This window comes from Molothrus aeneus, chromosome 6 (genome assembly GCF_037042795.1).
Source record: "Molothrus aeneus isolate 106 chromosome 6, BPBGC_Maene_1.0, whole genome shotgun sequence".
Classification (NCBI taxonomy): Eukaryota; Metazoa; Chordata; class Aves; order Passeriformes; family Icteridae; genus Molothrus; species Molothrus aeneus.
The window spans coordinates 25,923,518-25,941,401 of NC_089651.1; the positions used below are offsets into that span (position 1 = coordinate 25,923,518).

Genomic DNA, 17,884 nt, shown 5'->3' on the forward strand with positions numbered 1-17,884 from the left:
ACTTGTTTAGACTGGCAGATAGTTTTTGATATCTAGATTGAATTGAGAATTTTTCAAGGGAATGATCCAATTTAAATGAAACATTCTGGGTCATGTTTCACAAATATGTTCGCAGGAAATCTGTAGAGAAAGGGAATATATGAGAGGAGGCAGATGCCTTTCCCCAGAAAGGGCAGCCTGAGGATCTCCTTTGGATGTGGGAACCCTGCTTTGAGTTGAACACAAAACTGAGTTCAGTTCAGAGGTGACCTGGTAACTCTATTCTTCCTTCCCATTCTCACCTTCAAATATGCAGGGTTGGGTACAGGAAAGTCATAGGATGATAGAATTTGGGTTGGAAAGGGATGTTTAGAGGCCATCTAGTCCAACCCACCCTGCAGTGAACAGACGCATCTTCAACTAAATCAGTTTGCTCATCTATCACCCCTCTGAACAACTTATTACAGTGCTTCAACACAATACTTTTTTTGTTGTAAAAAAAAAAATCTAATTTGGATCTATTCTCTTTTAGCTTAAAGCCATTTCCCCCATTTCCTACTACAACAGGCTCTACTAAAAAGTTTGTCCCCATCTTTCTTGTAAGTCACTGTTAAGTATTGAAAAGCCACAGTAAGGTCTCCTGCAGCCTTTTTGTCTCTAGGCTCAGCTTTCAGCCTGTCCTCACATGAGAGGTGTTCCAGTCCTCTGGTCATTTTTGTGGTTTTTCTCTGGACCTGCTCTAACAGGTTCATGTCTTTTCTGTCCTGAGGATTCCACACCTGGATGCAGTACATCAGGTGGTGTCTCACTAGAAGTGTGTTGTTCTGTATTCTTTATGTTGCTCTATATTTGGAATGATACTGAGGGTTTGTCCAAAGGACAGGATGACTTTTCTGAAAAAAGCCAGCGATAGAGAAGAGCCAGTGTATTGTAGGGCATGGGGAACAGACTTCTTTTCTTTATATTTATAGCCTGTCATGGGACTGGATGATAGAGAAAATCACTTTGTTTCTCTCAGCTTGCACTGTTTTCTAAAAAGTAACAGTTTTCTATTTTCTCCCTTATAGATAATAGGAGTTGGGAATTAAATAATGACTATATTAAAAAAGGAAAAAAAAAGAGATAATGGGAAAGATGCTGTGTTGTACACCAATCCTTCCCTGTGCTAGTTTGGACACTCTTCTCCCAAGACCACACAGTAACCTTCTCTCAAGGTGGTGAAGCCCACAGAGACACATGGTGCTGCCTTTCAGAGCCTCTGCAGTGCCATGCTCCTGCTCAAAGTCTCACAGCTGGTTCCACGAAGGGGACACGAGCTCAGCTGGCACTGTGGTATGTGCACACACACAAAGTTAAGGACGTGATTATGGCAAAAACCACCAGATGCTACTGGCTCCACTCCTTCTGTGTCCTTGTTTTCTAAGTGCTGAGCAAGACTGGCTCTCAGAGAGAGGATACAAAATGGGGCAGTGGTGGAAAGAAGTGCTCTCAGAATGGTTTGTGGAAGGAAATGGGATGGAGTTTGTGTAAGCATTCCTTCAGTGCTATGTTTTACATTTTCCTTTTTTTTTTTTTTAAACATCAGAATACTATTACATGCAAATTCTTTGATTATTAATTACCTTTGGACTCTGACCCTTCAGTGCCACAGCATGACATACAATTGTGTTAACTATAAGAAACTTTTGAGCTTAACTGATGGTGAAGTTGAGGATGGTTTTTAGTGTAAGAATTAATTGTAGGACTCTTACCATGGATCAAAGAAGGCTCCTTGCTTGCACTGTCTGTGTAGGCAGTGTGCATGTGCTCTTCCCACCAGTGATGGAAAATCTTGGAGAGGGGTTTTGTTTTGTATGTGGTGCTGCAGTGGTGTGAGTGAGCTGTAAATGAAGCTGGGTACTGTGGGTAGGGCAAGTAGTTAGGTATCTTCTGTCCCACACTGTCCCACAGAACTGGTGTGGCAGGTCCAGGCACTGCCTGTGCAATGTTTCTTAGGGGGCCAACAGTATTAGCTGAGTCCTCAAGAACATTAATGTTAGTGTGGATTCTTGCTGTTGCCAAAAATGTTAGTGATGAAGAAAGTGAGAGCAAGGAAATGGGAATGCTGTTATCTTTGCAAGGCTGCAATCAAAATTCTTGTCACAGCAAAAGCACTTAACTGTCCTTGAAATTTCCCTGTGCTGGATTCCCAAGGCTGTGAGCAGGGAAAGGTAGGGCTTTTTGGAGCAGTCCTGCAAGTTTGTTGCTGTTTGGATTGCCTCACAAACCATATTAAGGAAAACTACGTAGTACTTGCTTCTTACTGCTGCCCTCCTAGTTCCAGGGCAAATATTCCAGTTCCCTCAAAAGGAAAGTGCCATCACGCCTGTCACAATATCTACAGCAGTTGCTGTTTCAATGATTGTATTGGTCATTTCTGATTTTAACCTGCCTTAAGAGAAACCCTGACTGTCCTCAATCCTAGAGTGTCAATTGGATTTTTAAATTGGGAGCAAGGTGGTAATAATCCCATGTAGATGGTTGGTTTGTTACTTTGTGCTTTGGTCTCATTAACCAGCACGCGAACTAAAGGTAAGTTGCTATTGAAAAGGAAAACAAAAATGGGAGAGGCTGGGGAAGCAGTCCCGTGGTGAGGGTCATAAACTTGCAGTTTATGTGCAAAGAAATGGAAGCAAGAGAATAAGCATGACTGCTTTATTTGATAACAGAGTTAAACACTCAGGTAGAGCTCTGCAAGTGGGAAGCTTTGACAGGTTTGGAAAGCTCTTGCATGCTAGTGCAATAGGGAAGAGGAGTGTTGCAAAGCTCTCAGTACCTCAGCTATTTTGGAACATAGCCTTTTCTCAGCTTGAGGCTCTGCAACCAGCTGGGGTTTGCCCATTAGCTGAGAAAAGAGGGGGATGGCAGAGAGCACGAGTGCCCAAAAGCCTGTGTACCTGCAGGTAGCAGCCTGCTCTCTGCTCTACCTGCTCTGTGTCTCTCCAGTTACACCTCCTAGCAACCAGTGCTTTGGTGCAGCAACACCACTGGCCTGTGAGCCAAGTCCTGAGCTTGCATAAGAGCAAGGGGGGGGAGTGGGGACTGAATAGCAAAGTCTGGGATGAAAATGAGATACCAGCCTCCTCAGCTGAGCTCCACCCTTTCTAAGAATCTCAAAACAGGCACTGTCTCCTAGCAACCTCGACACAAATCACAGAGTTTAAGTTAAAAGAAGTACAGACAGTCCAAAGGACATATCCCATCACCAGGTGTGAACAACAGGGAGTCACTTCTTTTCCTCTTTCTGGAAAACCTGGCACTGTAGACTGACTTGGGTTTCACTCAGTGTCAGAAGGCAGCAGGTTACAGGTGAATGAGCATCATGTTAGGATAGCTAAGAAGTGCTAAGAAAATGGTGTATTTTGTTTATTGTAAGCATGCCCTGACTATTGCTTAGGAACCAGATGTAGGACTTGGCTCCCTCCCTGCTGCACTGGAAGATGTGCCCTGCAATGCATGCACACATTGGCTTGTTGTGCCCCTGAACCTGGTTCTTTCACCTGGCAGCCAAGGACTGACAGAGCTTATACCAGCCAGTTTCTTGCCTTTGGAGTCAGTTGTTATGCTTTTGCAATGCTGACCCAATACTTTTTAGGAGGTACTCTTAGTCTTGGACTCTAACCTGACAACATTTCTCTGTGACAGGAAATGTAGATATACAAGAAAGCAAAACTGAGTTTTATAATGATTGCTTCTCCTTCTAGGAAAGCTGTCTTTTCAGATCTCCTGACAACTGATGCTCATTAACTCCTCTGAAGAAAAATTGCAGTGCATTTAAAATGCTATGTATTATGCTGAGATAGAGGTAAAGCAGAAGTAAATGTTCATCTTTTTTTAAAGGCAGAGCTGTCACAAGGCTTCTAAAAAAATAACATGGCAGAATTTAACTTTGCCAATCTGGCAAGGTCTGAGCTGTTCCTTCTGTGAGAAGTGGCAAGGCTGGGAGAGGGAACTGGCATGAACTGAGGATGTTTGGGCCTGGGAGCTGCAGCAGGCTTCCTGTGCATTGTGGTGTGGACAGTTGTGGGGAGAAACAGGCCCCCCCTGCCCCTTCTTTCAGCATCTGCCAGCCTGACCTTGTAGGGTGCTGAGTAGGCAAGGCTGGCAGGCTTTAGTGCCTTTTTGTGGATCAGGCAGCCTGATGCCCAAGGCAACTGTGAGCTTTGCTCCTGCCCAGAGAAGTGGAAAACAACTGGCCATTTGAGCAAGTGATTCTTTAATTTCATGCTTTCCAAGAAACATTTCTTTTTCTGTGTGTTTGGTGTGTTGTTTTGTTTGTTGTGGTGGGTTTTTGTTTGTTTGGTCGGTTTTCTTTTTTTTTTTGTTTGACACTCTTGCAGAGATATGACCTGGATTATGCTTACTGAAGCATTCAAGGGGAAAAGCTGCTCCAGTTTCTTTGCCGCAGTGGGGGCTTTTGCTGCCTACTCTGGAATGCAGGAGAGATCAATAATGGGTCAATGGACCCTGGAGGGGTCTGCCAGTACCTTACACCAGGTGTGACCATCCAGGGAGATGGTGATGGAGAGGGGGCTGGCAGACAAGGTTAAATTTCATTGCTTTTTTTGTTTTGTTCCTTTGACTGATGCCATTTTAATATTGATGCACTTTGTACTCATGGTAAAACAGTTAAAGCCCTGAGGCATCAGCCATGAGCTGTCATGTTGGTCTGCCCCAGATGATTAGTTTGATGTTTGGATCTTTCTCCCTGCTCTTGAGTTGCTCAGGCACAATGAGGGAATACTCTGGCTGTGCATGCTGCTGGAAACAGAGGTGTTAGCCAATTGCTTGAAAGCAGGATATATTTTTCCTTTGGGACTTGGTTTTAAAGGAAGACCCATATTCAGCTTTTGAGGCTTCATGGCATGGTGTCAACTGCTCTTGCAGGGAAGTTGGTGCAAACCTGAAGTGTAGAGCCAGATTTCTCTGTATAATCCCAGCTGGGTCTGCAAATCTCTGCAAGGAGCTGCTTGATCCCAGGAGGGTACCTTCAGAGAGCTCCCATCTTCTCTTGTTATACCATTGGGCTGGAAAGCTGAATTTGCTCAGCACGTGATGGCAGATTTGATTATTCAGCTGTAATTTTATTGTAAACTTTGCTTCTCTTTATCTTTTTCTTGCCTTTCCCTCTAAATGGCTCTTTGTCTGTTTTTTAAATTTTTTAGATTTTTTTTCTTGAACTTGTCTTTTATTGCTTTCTCTTCCCTGGCATGTGTGTTTTTTCTCTGAGGCAATTGCTTGGCCTTTGTTATTCATTGGCAAAGAGGAAGCACCCCTTATATATGGGCTGTGTATGTGCATAAATAAAAAAAGACAGGAATTTATTGTTGATATAACTACATAACACTCAAATTAATGAATCAATTTACTTTACCACTAATTATGACAGATAAAAGAAGGACTAATAATGCATTAAGGTAATTCTATATAAAAATATCTCAATAATTGGGATAGTGCAATTAAAACTGTAATACATTTCTTTGTTTCTGTTTGGTTTTTCTGATGTTATGCTCACCCTTATGCTTCTCCTCTGGATTTTAGTCAGTTGTTGAGGGTAAATCTTTGTAGCCCTTCTCTGGGAAGAGTATGATGTGGGTTTTACTGGATTCTTCCTTATTCCAGGGTTCATCTGAGTAATTTTTAATATGTTTGCTAATACACTTGCAAATCTTGCACTTGTACAACTCCACAATGCTTCTAGAATTCACTATATATGATGTCTTTAATGCATTTTGGATAGTTTTTCTTTGTTTTATTTGCTATCCCTAAAAGCTGGGTTTTTTTCAGCTCCAGGTCTGTATGGTTTTTAACAGACAGCATGTGAATTGTTTGCAGTGGTTTGGTCTCCAATGGCAAGCATGTGCCTCCTCTCTTATCCCATTCCTGTACTCCTTTGCACTGTGTCCTGCTTCTCCACTTCTCAAGGCCTCTGCTCTCATACCATGCCTGCATTTTTCTCCACTATGCAGTCATTAGTTGTAAATATCTCAGGCTACATAAAATAGCTGTTGGTCAACGTTGTTTATATAAAACTATGGTTGTACTCCACAAAAGATAAACAGAAGTAAAACAAATCATCTATAGACACCTGGTCAGTTACAGAAATTGCTGTCACAGCTTAACCAAGTAAAACAGAGCTACAAGCAGGTCAACAAAAGTTCAGAGCACACAAACCCAGGCAGCTCAAGGCCTTTGAGACTCAGTAAAAAGTTAGTGGCTTGTTGCTGAAAATGGCAAATCTGGGGCTGTCAGCCAGATACTGATTGAAGAGGGACTGGATCTTGAGAGCAAGTGGAGGGGTGGAGCACAACTGGGGAGCAAGACATCCCCAAAGCAGGTGTCTTGGCTGGTCTGTCAGGACAGCTAGTTGTTCTTTTCTCCTTCTTGATGTTCCTGGGACAGCTGTAACTTTGGGAGATCTCAGCGTATGGAAATAGGTATTTTCCCAAGAATTAACATAGAATTAACTACTGTGATTCTATAGTGTTCATCCTGGAAAAAGTTGCATTCTCTGTCTTGCATGTGAAGCTCTTCAGGTTTTTAGCCATGTTCTGGCTGTTTGTTTCATCTCTCTTGGTCACACCTGGAACCAGCCAGGTGCTGCTTAAGGCTCCATTTCCTAGTGCTTCTCAGTCTTTCTTGTCTGTCTGATCAGCACATTTTCTGGTCATTAACTATCTCATTGATCCTTTTGTTCCTCCAGTCTACCCATCATCAGTTGCCAATTGCTCGAACCCCTGGGACTGCTGCTCTTCTGCAGTATTCCGTGGGTGTTTGCCAACAGTGCTGAAATAAAATGCAGCTCTGCAACTCCTAGCCCAGTTGATTTGATACTTCGTGTAGGTGTACTGCTGGCATTGCTTCCCTGCCCTTAGGCAAGTGAGTGAGAGAGAGGGAGAGAGAAATGTGCACTCTCTATGTGCGTGTAAATGTTATAGTCAGCCGCGAGCCATATGTATGCATGTGTCTGTGTATATACCTACAAATATATGTGTGTGTGTCTGTACAGGCATTTGTCATCAGTGCCCTGTCTCTTTTGAAGCTTGTCAGATGAGCAGACTGACAGACATTTCAGTCTGTGTAAGTACAGCTGCTGCTTTGCATGGCTTCATTTTTCTACCTACCTTTGCTGCAGGCTGGAGGACAGGTGGAATATTCTGCTATGCAGCAGAGATGGCCGGTCCCTGGTTCTGCTAGGACAGGGTTTTATTCCTGGTTTTTCATTCATGAGGATTTTTTTTCCTTCTCCTGGCTTTGACTTGTTTTGAAGGGAATGGTGTTGTTTTGAAGGAGAAGTTCCTGCTGAATCACTGGTGACTAGGTAGCTGTGAGCCATAACAATTAACTGGAAACATTTTAATCTTCCTTGCAACTGTAATGATTCCCAGTTAGTAAGCTGGTTTAAATTTCATGGTTTTCCTCTGAGGCCTTTTTTCTCCTCTGCTTTCCCTACATGCACTTCTTGCCCAAGTCTTTCACAATGTATGTCTGGCTTAGCTCTTTGCCTCCCAGGAAAGGTGCCTCCTTATTGTGCAGCTCTGTAAAGAGCCATCACTCTCCTGAGGGCACTACTACCATGTCTCTGGCTCCAGTGTGGCTTCTCTGGAGTTGTGTACAACTTGTCCAGTGGGAGACGGGACCCAGGCTGTGTTTCCTCTCTGCATCCATTTCATGTGAAGTGTTTTCCTGAGTCATCACCCTGCTTTGTATTTGCCCAGTGTCAGAAGGGTTGCTAATTTAAAAAATCCTCCTCCTCTTCTGCTCTGCTTCCTTAAAAATAGACCTTGAAATAGCATGGAAACCTCCAACAGTAGGTTAAGGATTTTCCACATGCAGTAGTTGCAGAGGGGTGAGGATATGTTGCAGTGAGATCAGCTGGACCTGCTAGAAATCACTGTAGCCAGCCCATGAGGATGGGCAGCACCTTCACTCTAGGAGGAGGCAGGAAGGAAAACTTCTGCAATTTCTCATCTGTGGTCCTGGTAAAGCTGAAACTTCAGTGGTGCCTTGTGTAGGAAAGAAGAGAGGCCCTGATTGATGTTATAGTCACAATCTCTGCTTGTAATTGGATCTTTTTAACTGTTCATGTGTTGAGCTTTTTTAAAGTATTTTTAAAGTGTTTTGGGTGCCATTTCAGATCTGTGCATCTGTTCTCTGCCATCTGCAGCTTGAGGTTAGAGTCACAGCTGGTTGTTTTAAAGATGTAGTCTGTAGAAGCACGTGTAAAGGGCCTGCTGAGAGCAGCCAGTGGAAGCTGTCAGCTGTGCATGGCAGGAGTTGGTGTTGGCCCTCCCTGTGCAGGGCAGGAGCTGAGGAGAAGCTTTCTGGGCACTCAGCCCTGTCCCCTCATCTGAAGCAGGGCCTGTTCAGGTAGACAGGCACAAACCACATTGGCAGCAGAAGATCATGAGGATGGCAGCATCCCTGCCAGGTGACAGGGAGAGAAAGCTGCCTGTTTTTCTGGATGTCATCAGATCACATAGGTATTGGTGGAGATTTTGCAGGGCTCTCAGCTTTGAGGCTCACTTAGTGTAATGGACAAGGTGAATTCAGTAGGCTGAAATGGTGCTGAGACCAGAGGCTGCCGTTTGGGGATTATCCCTATAAATCCTTGTCAGTTCAGCTCTGCTGCAATTTCCTCTGCTGCTCTCTCTCCTCTCAGTGTGGGTGCACACTGTTTTAAGATATCTCTGAAAGTCAAATTTCTGGAGGCTGAGGAAAGAGTATCTTAAAATATGACCTGTTCTTCCCTAGGACTGGGCTATTGGAGGCAAGAAATTGGACTTCAGTTTGTCACATTTCTTCCTGTGTTTTTTTGGAGCAGAGCCTATTGTGTGATGTGTTTGAGCTCCCACTCCTGCAGATTTGAGGTGCCATGCAGCCTTTTAAATAGAGCAAGTGTGGTTGGCAATCAGAAATTTCTGCCCTATTAGTTTAGTGACACTAAATATATCACTGACTTACTTTTTCACAGTGGGTTTCTTGTTCAGTATTCATGGCTTTTCATTAGCCTGCGTTGGTTTCTGAAACATGAATTTTGCTGCACTTCTCAGGCTCCCACCTTTTTAGTTCTCTCTATCACAGATTGGTACAGGGAGCTCTGGAGGCTTTTCTGCTCAGGCAGTGACACCCAGCTCTTAACCTCTCAACAGATAGTTCTTTCTTCTCAGCATGCATGTAATTAATACAGTTTGCTTGAAAATACCTATTCAGTTACATAGTCAGTGTGCACATCCTCTCATCACTGCTAACCCACTCCCAGTACTGGCTATGAATTAAAGAAGCTTTTTGGCAGGAAGAATTGCCACATAGAAAATTAACACCAGCTTCTGTAGACACTGCTTTGCTCTGATCAAGCTTGCCATGGCAACCAATGCAGTGTAAAGAAGATTTTGTTCTTATCAAAGTCTTTTTTTCCTCATGCATTTAGTGCATAGGAAGCTTTTGCACTCTCATTTGAATAGCTTTGGGTGAGGGGAAGAGAGCAAGGTATGAGCCAGAAATTGAGAAATGGACCAATTTTGAAGGGATGGGACTGTTAACTCTTTTCATTTATTCTTGCAGTGGCATGAAAGGAGTATATTGTGGGGGAGAAAAAAAGAAAGAAAGCTAATGTTTGTTTTCATGTCTTAATGGAGTTTTCTTTCCTCTGTACAGCATCCTCTTCATAGCATAGGCTCCATGCATTTGGGAGAAGAGGGCTTGGCACATGAGCTTTCCCTACAGTCATGTGTCCCACAAGATAAAGCAACACTGAGTTGGTTTGTAGCTTGGAAAGGAATACTACTGCAGCCTTTTAATTTTCCCAAACACCTTGCAAGGGGGAACCTGTAGAGGAAGGAAAAGGGAAAACACACTTCTGCAGAAATTTGATTTGTGTCAGCTTGCTGAGGAAGGAGATGGCTGGGGTAAGGCAGCTGTTAATAGAGGGATGTTGTGGGAAACAGGAGGACAATGAGAAGAGTAAAATGCCCAGAAACTATAATTTGGTAAGTACAGAAGTGAAGCCAGTAGAAGAAAAGTCAGAAGTAAAGGTGGAGTGACCCACTGCCACTGACTTAGTGAGTCAGATACTTTGTGTAAATGTGATACTGACATCTGATTCCTCTTCACTCCTTATATGATATTTAGCCTAGGAAAATTGCTCATCTTTTATATTTTGTGGGTCTTTTTGCTTTTGCTGGAGCCAGTGGAAATTACTGTGACATTCCATGCCTACCTTCTCCTTTCCTCTCCCTCTCCCCCCTCCCTCCCTGTTTTTCATCTGCATATATGATGCACAGTTGTGAAGATACAACCTCCATGGAGGTTTGGAAAGCTCTGCAAGGAACCTTTCTTGTTGGCTGATAGAAATGAGCTCCCTGATGGACAATGCTCATCTTGTTGGTAAAAACCTTTGACGCTGCTGTGAGAGCTAATTCTGTCCTTCCCTTGTGTTCTTGTGTCCCTGGATGTCCCACAAGAAAGCGGCATACTGGGAAGGATTGCTCAGCTGAGCTGTTTATAAAAGCTGCTTGCATCAGGGAGGTTTGCTTAATGGATGTGAGGTGGCACCATAGCCCTAGAAATAATGCCTTTCAATATGTGTGCCATTGCCTACAGCCTCTGCAGAAACCAGCAAAACAAACAGGACACTTGATCCCAGCTGGCTGATGTATGGTTTGTACAGCAGTAATCCATACAGCAGTGAATAATTTCTATAAATGTCTTGGAAGTCAGAATCTACTTGTGGATTAGAAAGGTGCTGTGATCATCAAGCCTTGTGTGCAGCTGCAGAGGAGATAGGGTTTGTGCTGAAACAAGAGGGCTAACAATGTTGATGCTCTCAACAACTGATGTGTGCCACGCTCTGTAGGTCTCCTGAGGTGTTTCTGGAGCTAGCCTTAGTTTGCATGTTGGCACTAGCATTCAAAAATATCTCTTCAGACAAAGGTGTCTTGAGCACTTGAATTTGTTTTGAAAGCTTCCGTTTGGGAATGGGGTGGAGTGTGTGGAACAGGTGATGTGTCCATTGTGGAACTTTGGGTTTGAAGTACTTTGCTTTGTCTACATGCACAGTTGGAAGCTGTGAATAAAAAGATCAGTGCTCTCTTACCATTCATCCTTTCCTATCCCTCTGGCTGTAAAATACTGAATGCAACCTTATAGAGAAGTAAAGGTGGAGCATGGTTATATGGGTGTATGCTCTTTGATGCAACTAATTTTCCATGGTAGTTATATTTATTATTTTAACTAGTGTAAGATTAAAGCAAGCATAAATGGAAAGGAGTAGATATTTTGACTCTCTTAAGGGCTTGATAGCCTTACTGGATAGGAGGCAGTGTGGAGTACGTGGATCAGCAACCTGATCATTCAGTGTCTCCATTCAGTTTATTTTGCTAGACTGATTTCCTTTGCTAAAATGGAGCATGCCCAGAGTATTAATGGGCTCTGAAATACTTTATTTAGGAAGCTGCTGCAGGTTCTGCTGGACTGAGCTGAGATGTGAGTGTCTGAACAGGCAGTGAAGGCCACCCTGTGTCACTGAGCAGCTTAGGTTGTAAAAGAACCTCCGATCATGGACCGTTAACCTAACACTGCCAAGCCACCACTAAACCATGCCCCTGTGTGCCACATCTTCACATATTTTAAATACCTCTGGGGATGTCAACTTCTTTGGGCAGCCTGTTCCAGTGCTTGACAAGCTTTTCTGTGAAAAAATATTTCCTAATATCCAGTCTAAACCTTTCTGATGCAACTTGAGGCTGTTTCCTAACACTCTGAGGAGATTAAAGAACTGGAAATAGTTTTTGCCTGTTGTGGAAATGTGTTCTTTAGGATGGAATGGACTAGAAACCTTCCCAAGCATTTTGAGAAGGAGCTAGTTTACAAACTTGCATGCTCCTGACTCTCAGAACTGTGCCCCACTGTATGATTGATGGTTTGAGGTTTCCCATCTTGCTTAATAGGGTGTCCTTGGAGTTGGCTGAAGTCTTTGTTGCCCTTGTGTGTGGCAGAGAGGAGAGGAATGGTGGAAAATCAGCATGAGACAGCATTGCAGTAGGGTAGCTTTTGTTGGGTAGCAGTTAATTTAAGAAGGCAAGTTCAGAAGACTAATTAATCCTGGCTAAATGGCTTTGTTGGCAAGAAGGTCATAACTAATTACTAAGTTATGTTAATTATTAACTGACAAATCAAAATATCTTCTTTTGCTGAGCTTATGAGTTAAAATTACTACTTTGTGCTATAAATTAGTGCTTGCTCACCTGTGAGGAGATACTGTGATTTATCCCCCTGCCCCTCCAGTTAGTGTTTATTAGTTATGGGTCAAACTCAGTGAATCAAGTATAGTTGTCTTAAGACAAAGTTAAAATATCTACATTTGTGATAGCTGCTCTGGCATTAGGAGCCTTGTGGCTCTTGAAATGGTCTGTTGATTTGCCTTGGTGTGTGAGCTGGGTGGTGCTCTTACCTCCCCTGTAGGCTCTGGATTTGGCCAAGGTCTGGAGAGGGTGGGGGAAGCCTGCTGGCACACCGGCTGTTCTGGGGTGCCACTATGCTAAAATTCATGATTGTAAGTGGCCAAAAGTTCAGCCCTATAGGTTAATAATGGCAAAACCCTGGACCTTTGTGGTCCACTACACTATTCTAGGAAGTGGCTTGTTTGCTTGCCTGGTTTGAAGACCGTGGATTATATTTTCTATCTTTCCTTTGTTTTTTAAACTGTGTTCACTTCTCTGAAGTCCTGTTTCTCTGCTGAGTAGCTCACAAAACAGAAACTTGACTTTAAGAGCTGCATAAGAAAGTCTTTCTGAAGATTTCATGTCTTCCTTTTATTCTTTCTGGTTTTCTGAGGCTTATTTTAAGCACAATTCATCCCTATTTTAACTCTGCAGGATTTTGGTCCATTAACCCTATCCAACCATTATGGAGTTTTTGTTTTACTTTTCTGATTAGCTGGAAGCTCAGGATTAGATAGATTTTCACATCTGCTAACTTCCTATTTCATATCTTGTGATTTGCAAGGCTTAACCTTCCCTGACTTGTTAATGGAACACAAACCACCTGCTTCTTTGCACTAATCCCTGAGAAATATGTAGCATGGCTTTGACTTGAAACACTCCAGTTTGATTCCCCAGGGTAAAAAGGATCAATTCTCGTTTGAACAAACTGCTTATCTACACTTTCTCTGCTCTTCCACAAGGCTACATCTCCAACCATGGCTATCTGCCCTTTAACTGTCAAGAAAGTTTGGTGCCTTTATTACCTTGGCCTTCAGGGTAAGATATGAGTGGATAGGGGTGTGTGAAATGGCATGGCTGGAGAGTAGAGTAGTCTGAAGGAGGAGAGGGCATATCCTGTGCTCCCTTGGTGCTTTGGATGCTGGCTTTGACCTAGCAATGTTAATGGAGTGTGGAAGGTCCAGCCAAGGACTCTCAGCTTTAAAGTATTGGTGTGTCACTCCTCTTTTCTGCCCTCTTTTCAAAATTGACACTCCTTGTGGCAGTGTAGCCTGGTCAGACCAAAGACCAAAGCTGCCAGGACTAGGTGAGGGGATGCCAGAGGCATTGCAGGGCCCTGTCTCCCCTGAGCTATGCCTGTAGCACTCCTGGCCCTGCCTGCTGCTGGGGATGTGCAGCGGGGCCTGGAAGGATGCGGCTTTCGTTCCAGGCAGCGTGGTGCCAGGGTGTGCTTTGTCCTGGGTGTGAGTGTGCGCCGCCTGAATTGAAATGTTGGTGAGCTCTGTAGGTGAGGTTCTGCAGAGGATTTCTGGGGTGCCTCAGCTTTTTGCCCTTCTGTTTGGCTGTTTCAGGCCAACTCCTCTACTCCCTTAGTCCAGGCCAACTCCTCTACTTCTCCTGTGTGTCCTGCATGTTTCTCCCAGTGATTGATGTCTGTAGCCTGGCTTGTGTTGCCCATGATGGTGATGTGAGTGAAATCCTCAGTGCAGCAAAGGCTGCTGGCAGTGAGCAGGGACATCCTGCAGTGCTCCCCCAACACTGCAGTGGAGGAGGAGCTGGGACTCTCCAAACTCCAGCAGTGTTCTTGAAGAGGGACAGACAAACTCCACAGTTTCTAGTTTAGATGTGGAGTGAAAAATACGGCACAAGGTCATCAGAGCAATTGTTCCTCTATCTTTTTATTCCCATAACAGCATTTTCTGTTACTGGTTCTTACTGTGCTCTGCTGCAAGACAAATGCTGTTACATGAAGATTTAAAAATGGTGTATAGGATGTTTGTAGAGAATGGGGAAGGCTGCAGTATCTGTGACAGCTGTAGGTTTAGTTGTGGTGGGCTGAGGCATGGAGGCAATGTGCTATGGACAAGAATAGTGGGAGATGGGGTCTCTTTTCCTTCCTTCCCCCCCATGTCAGCAATAGAGGTGTTTTGCTCACAGTGGAGGTGATTATATTGCTTACCAGGAGCTTAGTATTGCTTGCTTTAGCAGTTCATCTTACTGAGGGATATCTGCAAGGCCCCTGAGCAAGCTGTTTATGCAGATAGACTTCTTAGGTCAATACTTTTTTGGCATCGTATGTCTCACTTCTCAACCGGCCAGTCCCTTCTTGTGCTATACTCAGTGGTTTGTGTCCTGTCTATTGTTAAGGTCAGGCACAGAAATTTAGTGCCTTTAACTTCCCAAATCTTTTCCAAAAGATCCCCTCTTTCCTTCTTCCCTATTGTCTTACTCTTACACCAGACACACTGCTTTGGTGCCCAGCACACAGGGTCACTTTTATGGCAGGGGACATAATCCATTAGGGCTTTGCGCAGGTTTTCATGGTCAACCTTTCTGTTCAGCTTGAACAATCAATCTTGGGGCTCCTGGAGGGTGGAAAGGTAATTATTTATGGTACTAGCAAATGGTATTCCTCAACATGAGAGAGATGTGATTTCCCTCTGCATTGTTCTTTTGCTTTCTGTTTTTTAGTTAACCTCAGTTCAGTCTGAGATTAGGGGATAAAACAACTTTTTGGGACTACTTTTGCTGCTCTTTTTAATTTTTTTTTAACTTTTCCAGCAAGGATAGCTCTTTGGTTATCTTTATGCATGTGGTGATGTAATCTCTTTGTTTTTGTGTTTCCTTTGTCTAGGTGTGTTGTTGTGCTGTTCAACCCTAGAAAAAATAAGCAACACCATATTCTAAACAGCTCCAGGTGAGTAAAGTTTTAAGCTGGACTTGCTTTCTGTGAGGTGAATTCAAGACTTTTATGGCTTGACTGAAGTGCAGGAGCTGTTGTTGCTCCAGGCTAAATCCCCTTGGTTAGAGTTGCCTTGGGGACAGGCTGCCTGCAGCTTTGACTCCAGCTCCTTCTCACATGAGGTGCTATTGCTGACAAAGTACCACCTCATGAACATTGGATCCCAAGAGGAACTGGTAATGGTCATGACATGGAGGGGATCTTACTACAGTTGCATGGTATCTGACTTTTTTTTTTCTCCACCTAAAATGATGACCTCATTATTGAAGCCAGCAGTGTGACATGGTCCTGCACCTGGAATAAAGGTGCAGCAATGAACCTCAACTTCTGGAGCTTTTCTGCTGCTGTAAGCTGCTGTTTGAGACTTGGGCAGCAGGGAATCCCCATGGCAAAGCAAAACCATTATGTCAGGCTATTATGGACGACTTCAGCATTTTTTTGAGTTCGTCCCAACCTACTCCCCAGTCATGATGTATTGAAATGAAATCACATGTTGGAAATGTTTCTCAGTGTTATTTTCTCTGTTTTAGGAAAACAATTACAGCACTTGCTTTCTCTCCAGATGGAAAATATTTGGTTACAGGAGAGGTAAGTGTGAGAGGAGAGAAGGGTGCACCTTGTCTATCGCATTTTGAAGCAGGGCAGAGGGACTTAGAAGAAACAGGCTGTTTTCACACAAAGGAGTTCCAGTGTTGCCTCATTGTTCAGTGGACCTGCTGGCTTATGGGTGGCACTGGGTGCTCCAGCTGGGAGTTTTTTAACATGTCAGCTTTGGGGATGGATCTTCTGGGGTGTTATCTGTGGGCTGAAGGTAGAGTGAAAATAAGCAAGAGGACACACAGCATCGTTCTACTCTAGCATCAATGAAGAGTACTTGGATGGTCCAGAATATTGGCCTGAGCTTAGCACTGTCCCTTCAGAATTTCAGGAAGTAACTGAAGCCAGAAACAGTGTTGCAGGAAAAAAGAAAAGTGCACCTGGAGTGGAGTTTTAGGAATAGTCACAGAAGATGCTGGTGCCTGTGGTTTGGCATTGTTTGTTTGGCTGGGAGCAGCAATTGCTTTCTCTTTCCCAACATGCCCAAGGGGGAGAATAAGGATGACTATGCTGTGTGTCTGTTCTGCATTAGAAGCTCAAGACACATGCTGTGTCATGAGCCTGAAATTACTGGATGTTAAAAATTTACAGAAATGCTGACCTTCATATGGTTGGGCTTAGTTTGCTCTTGTGTGTGATTAATGGCAGTTTACCACTAGTCCCTGTGCCTCTGTAAGAGATGGGGAAGGAGCATGTGTGAGACAGGTCCTCTCCTGAGCCTCAGCCACAGGGAGGAGAAGTGTGTCACTGTCCTGTGGTTGAGCTGTCGAGGTGGAGACTGTTCTCTCCAGAGGTCCCTAGTGTGGTCACTGTGATGACAGCTGTCATGTCCCTAGGTGGCTCCAATCCTGGACCTGAATCCTGGATGGATCAGACCAAGGGTAGAAACAACAGTGGGTTTTTTAGATGGAGGCTACCATGACAGAAAAAAAGTTAGCATTAATTTTCCATCATAGATGTTGTGATTAGGGCTTTTTTGTGAAAACATGAGGTTTCATAGCTCATGGTATTCAGTTCTGATGATTCTGGTGCCTTCTTTTATTTTCCTTTTTTTAAAATTTCTGGTGCTCGATGCTTTTCATTAGGAGTAAGAAAAATGGTAAAAAATGAAGTGGGAACTTTTATTACTAACAAACTTTTCTGTTTGAAAATTTATTGGGGTAAATGGCAAATTAACATTATTAAAAAAAAAGCTGTTCCAGTTATACTGGAATTTGTAGGGCTTTTGTTGTTATTCTTGTTGTTGTAGCAGGGTTTTTTGGGATTTTGTGGGGGTTTTTTTGTTGGGTTTTTTTTTCCCCTTGTTGCAAAACATGTCTCCTCTTGCCCTATTCTAAAACCATTTTTTTTTTCAGTATCCTCGCTCGTGTCGGACATTTGAATTATTGCTTAGTGTAGCAGTGTCCCCTGCTGGTATCAGCAGTTGTGTCTTAGTTCATCCCCTGTCCCACAGGGAAATGCTTTCTGACTTCACTTTCTCAAGCTCCCTTGTAGCTGCATTATGCTAATTCTGCCTAATAACACCTTAGTTTTCTGTATGGCTGACTTTTCAGGGAGGAGAGCATGGAGGTTAGTCCTTGGCTGCCATACATATTAAATGTCTTTTACATATTTCAAATTCATACGAAAACTCTTTTTTTTCCTCTTTTTAATTATTATTTTTTATTTCTCCTCATGGAGATGTAGAGTCCATGGGGGTCACACAGAGCTGCCTTTTGGTGAGAATTTCTTAAAAGATGAAATGCAAATTCAGTTTGTTAAGGTCCTGGGGTGTATGCTAAGATACTGGGAAATAGTTATATATATGTATGTGCCTAATTATAGCAGTTGTTTTGAAGAGCAGCTGATTCAGCTCATTGTAATATCTTGCCAGCCACCTTGAGACCTGAGCTCTGCGTTGCAGGAGGGAGAGCTGTACCAACTGCAGTTAAATCTGACCATGGCATTTTTCCAGGCCACAAGCAGTTGCTTAGCAGAGCTTTTGAACAAGGCAATTAAAGCATGCACAATTTTAAACTTTTAAAGCTTCGACTTCTACTTGTGATGAGAGTTGCCTCTCCCACACAATCAAATGACTACCTTAAAA

At 43.4% G+C, this 17,884-nt stretch overlaps 1 protein-coding gene across 1 annotated transcript in view; it reads left to right on the forward strand.

Moving 5' to 3' along the window:
• Positions 1–17,884, forward strand: part of MAPKBP1 (mitogen-activated protein kinase binding protein 1) — a 101,002-nt gene that overhangs the window by 38,102 nt on the left and 45,016 nt on the right. Inside the window, exons 4-5 of the mRNA XM_066551281.1 lie at positions 15,094–15,156; positions 15,732–15,789. Of these exons, the coding sequence (XP_066407378.1) occupies positions 15,094–15,156; positions 15,732–15,789 (121 nt within the window). The remainder of the gene's footprint in view (positions 1–15,093; positions 15,157–15,731; positions 15,790–17,884) is intronic.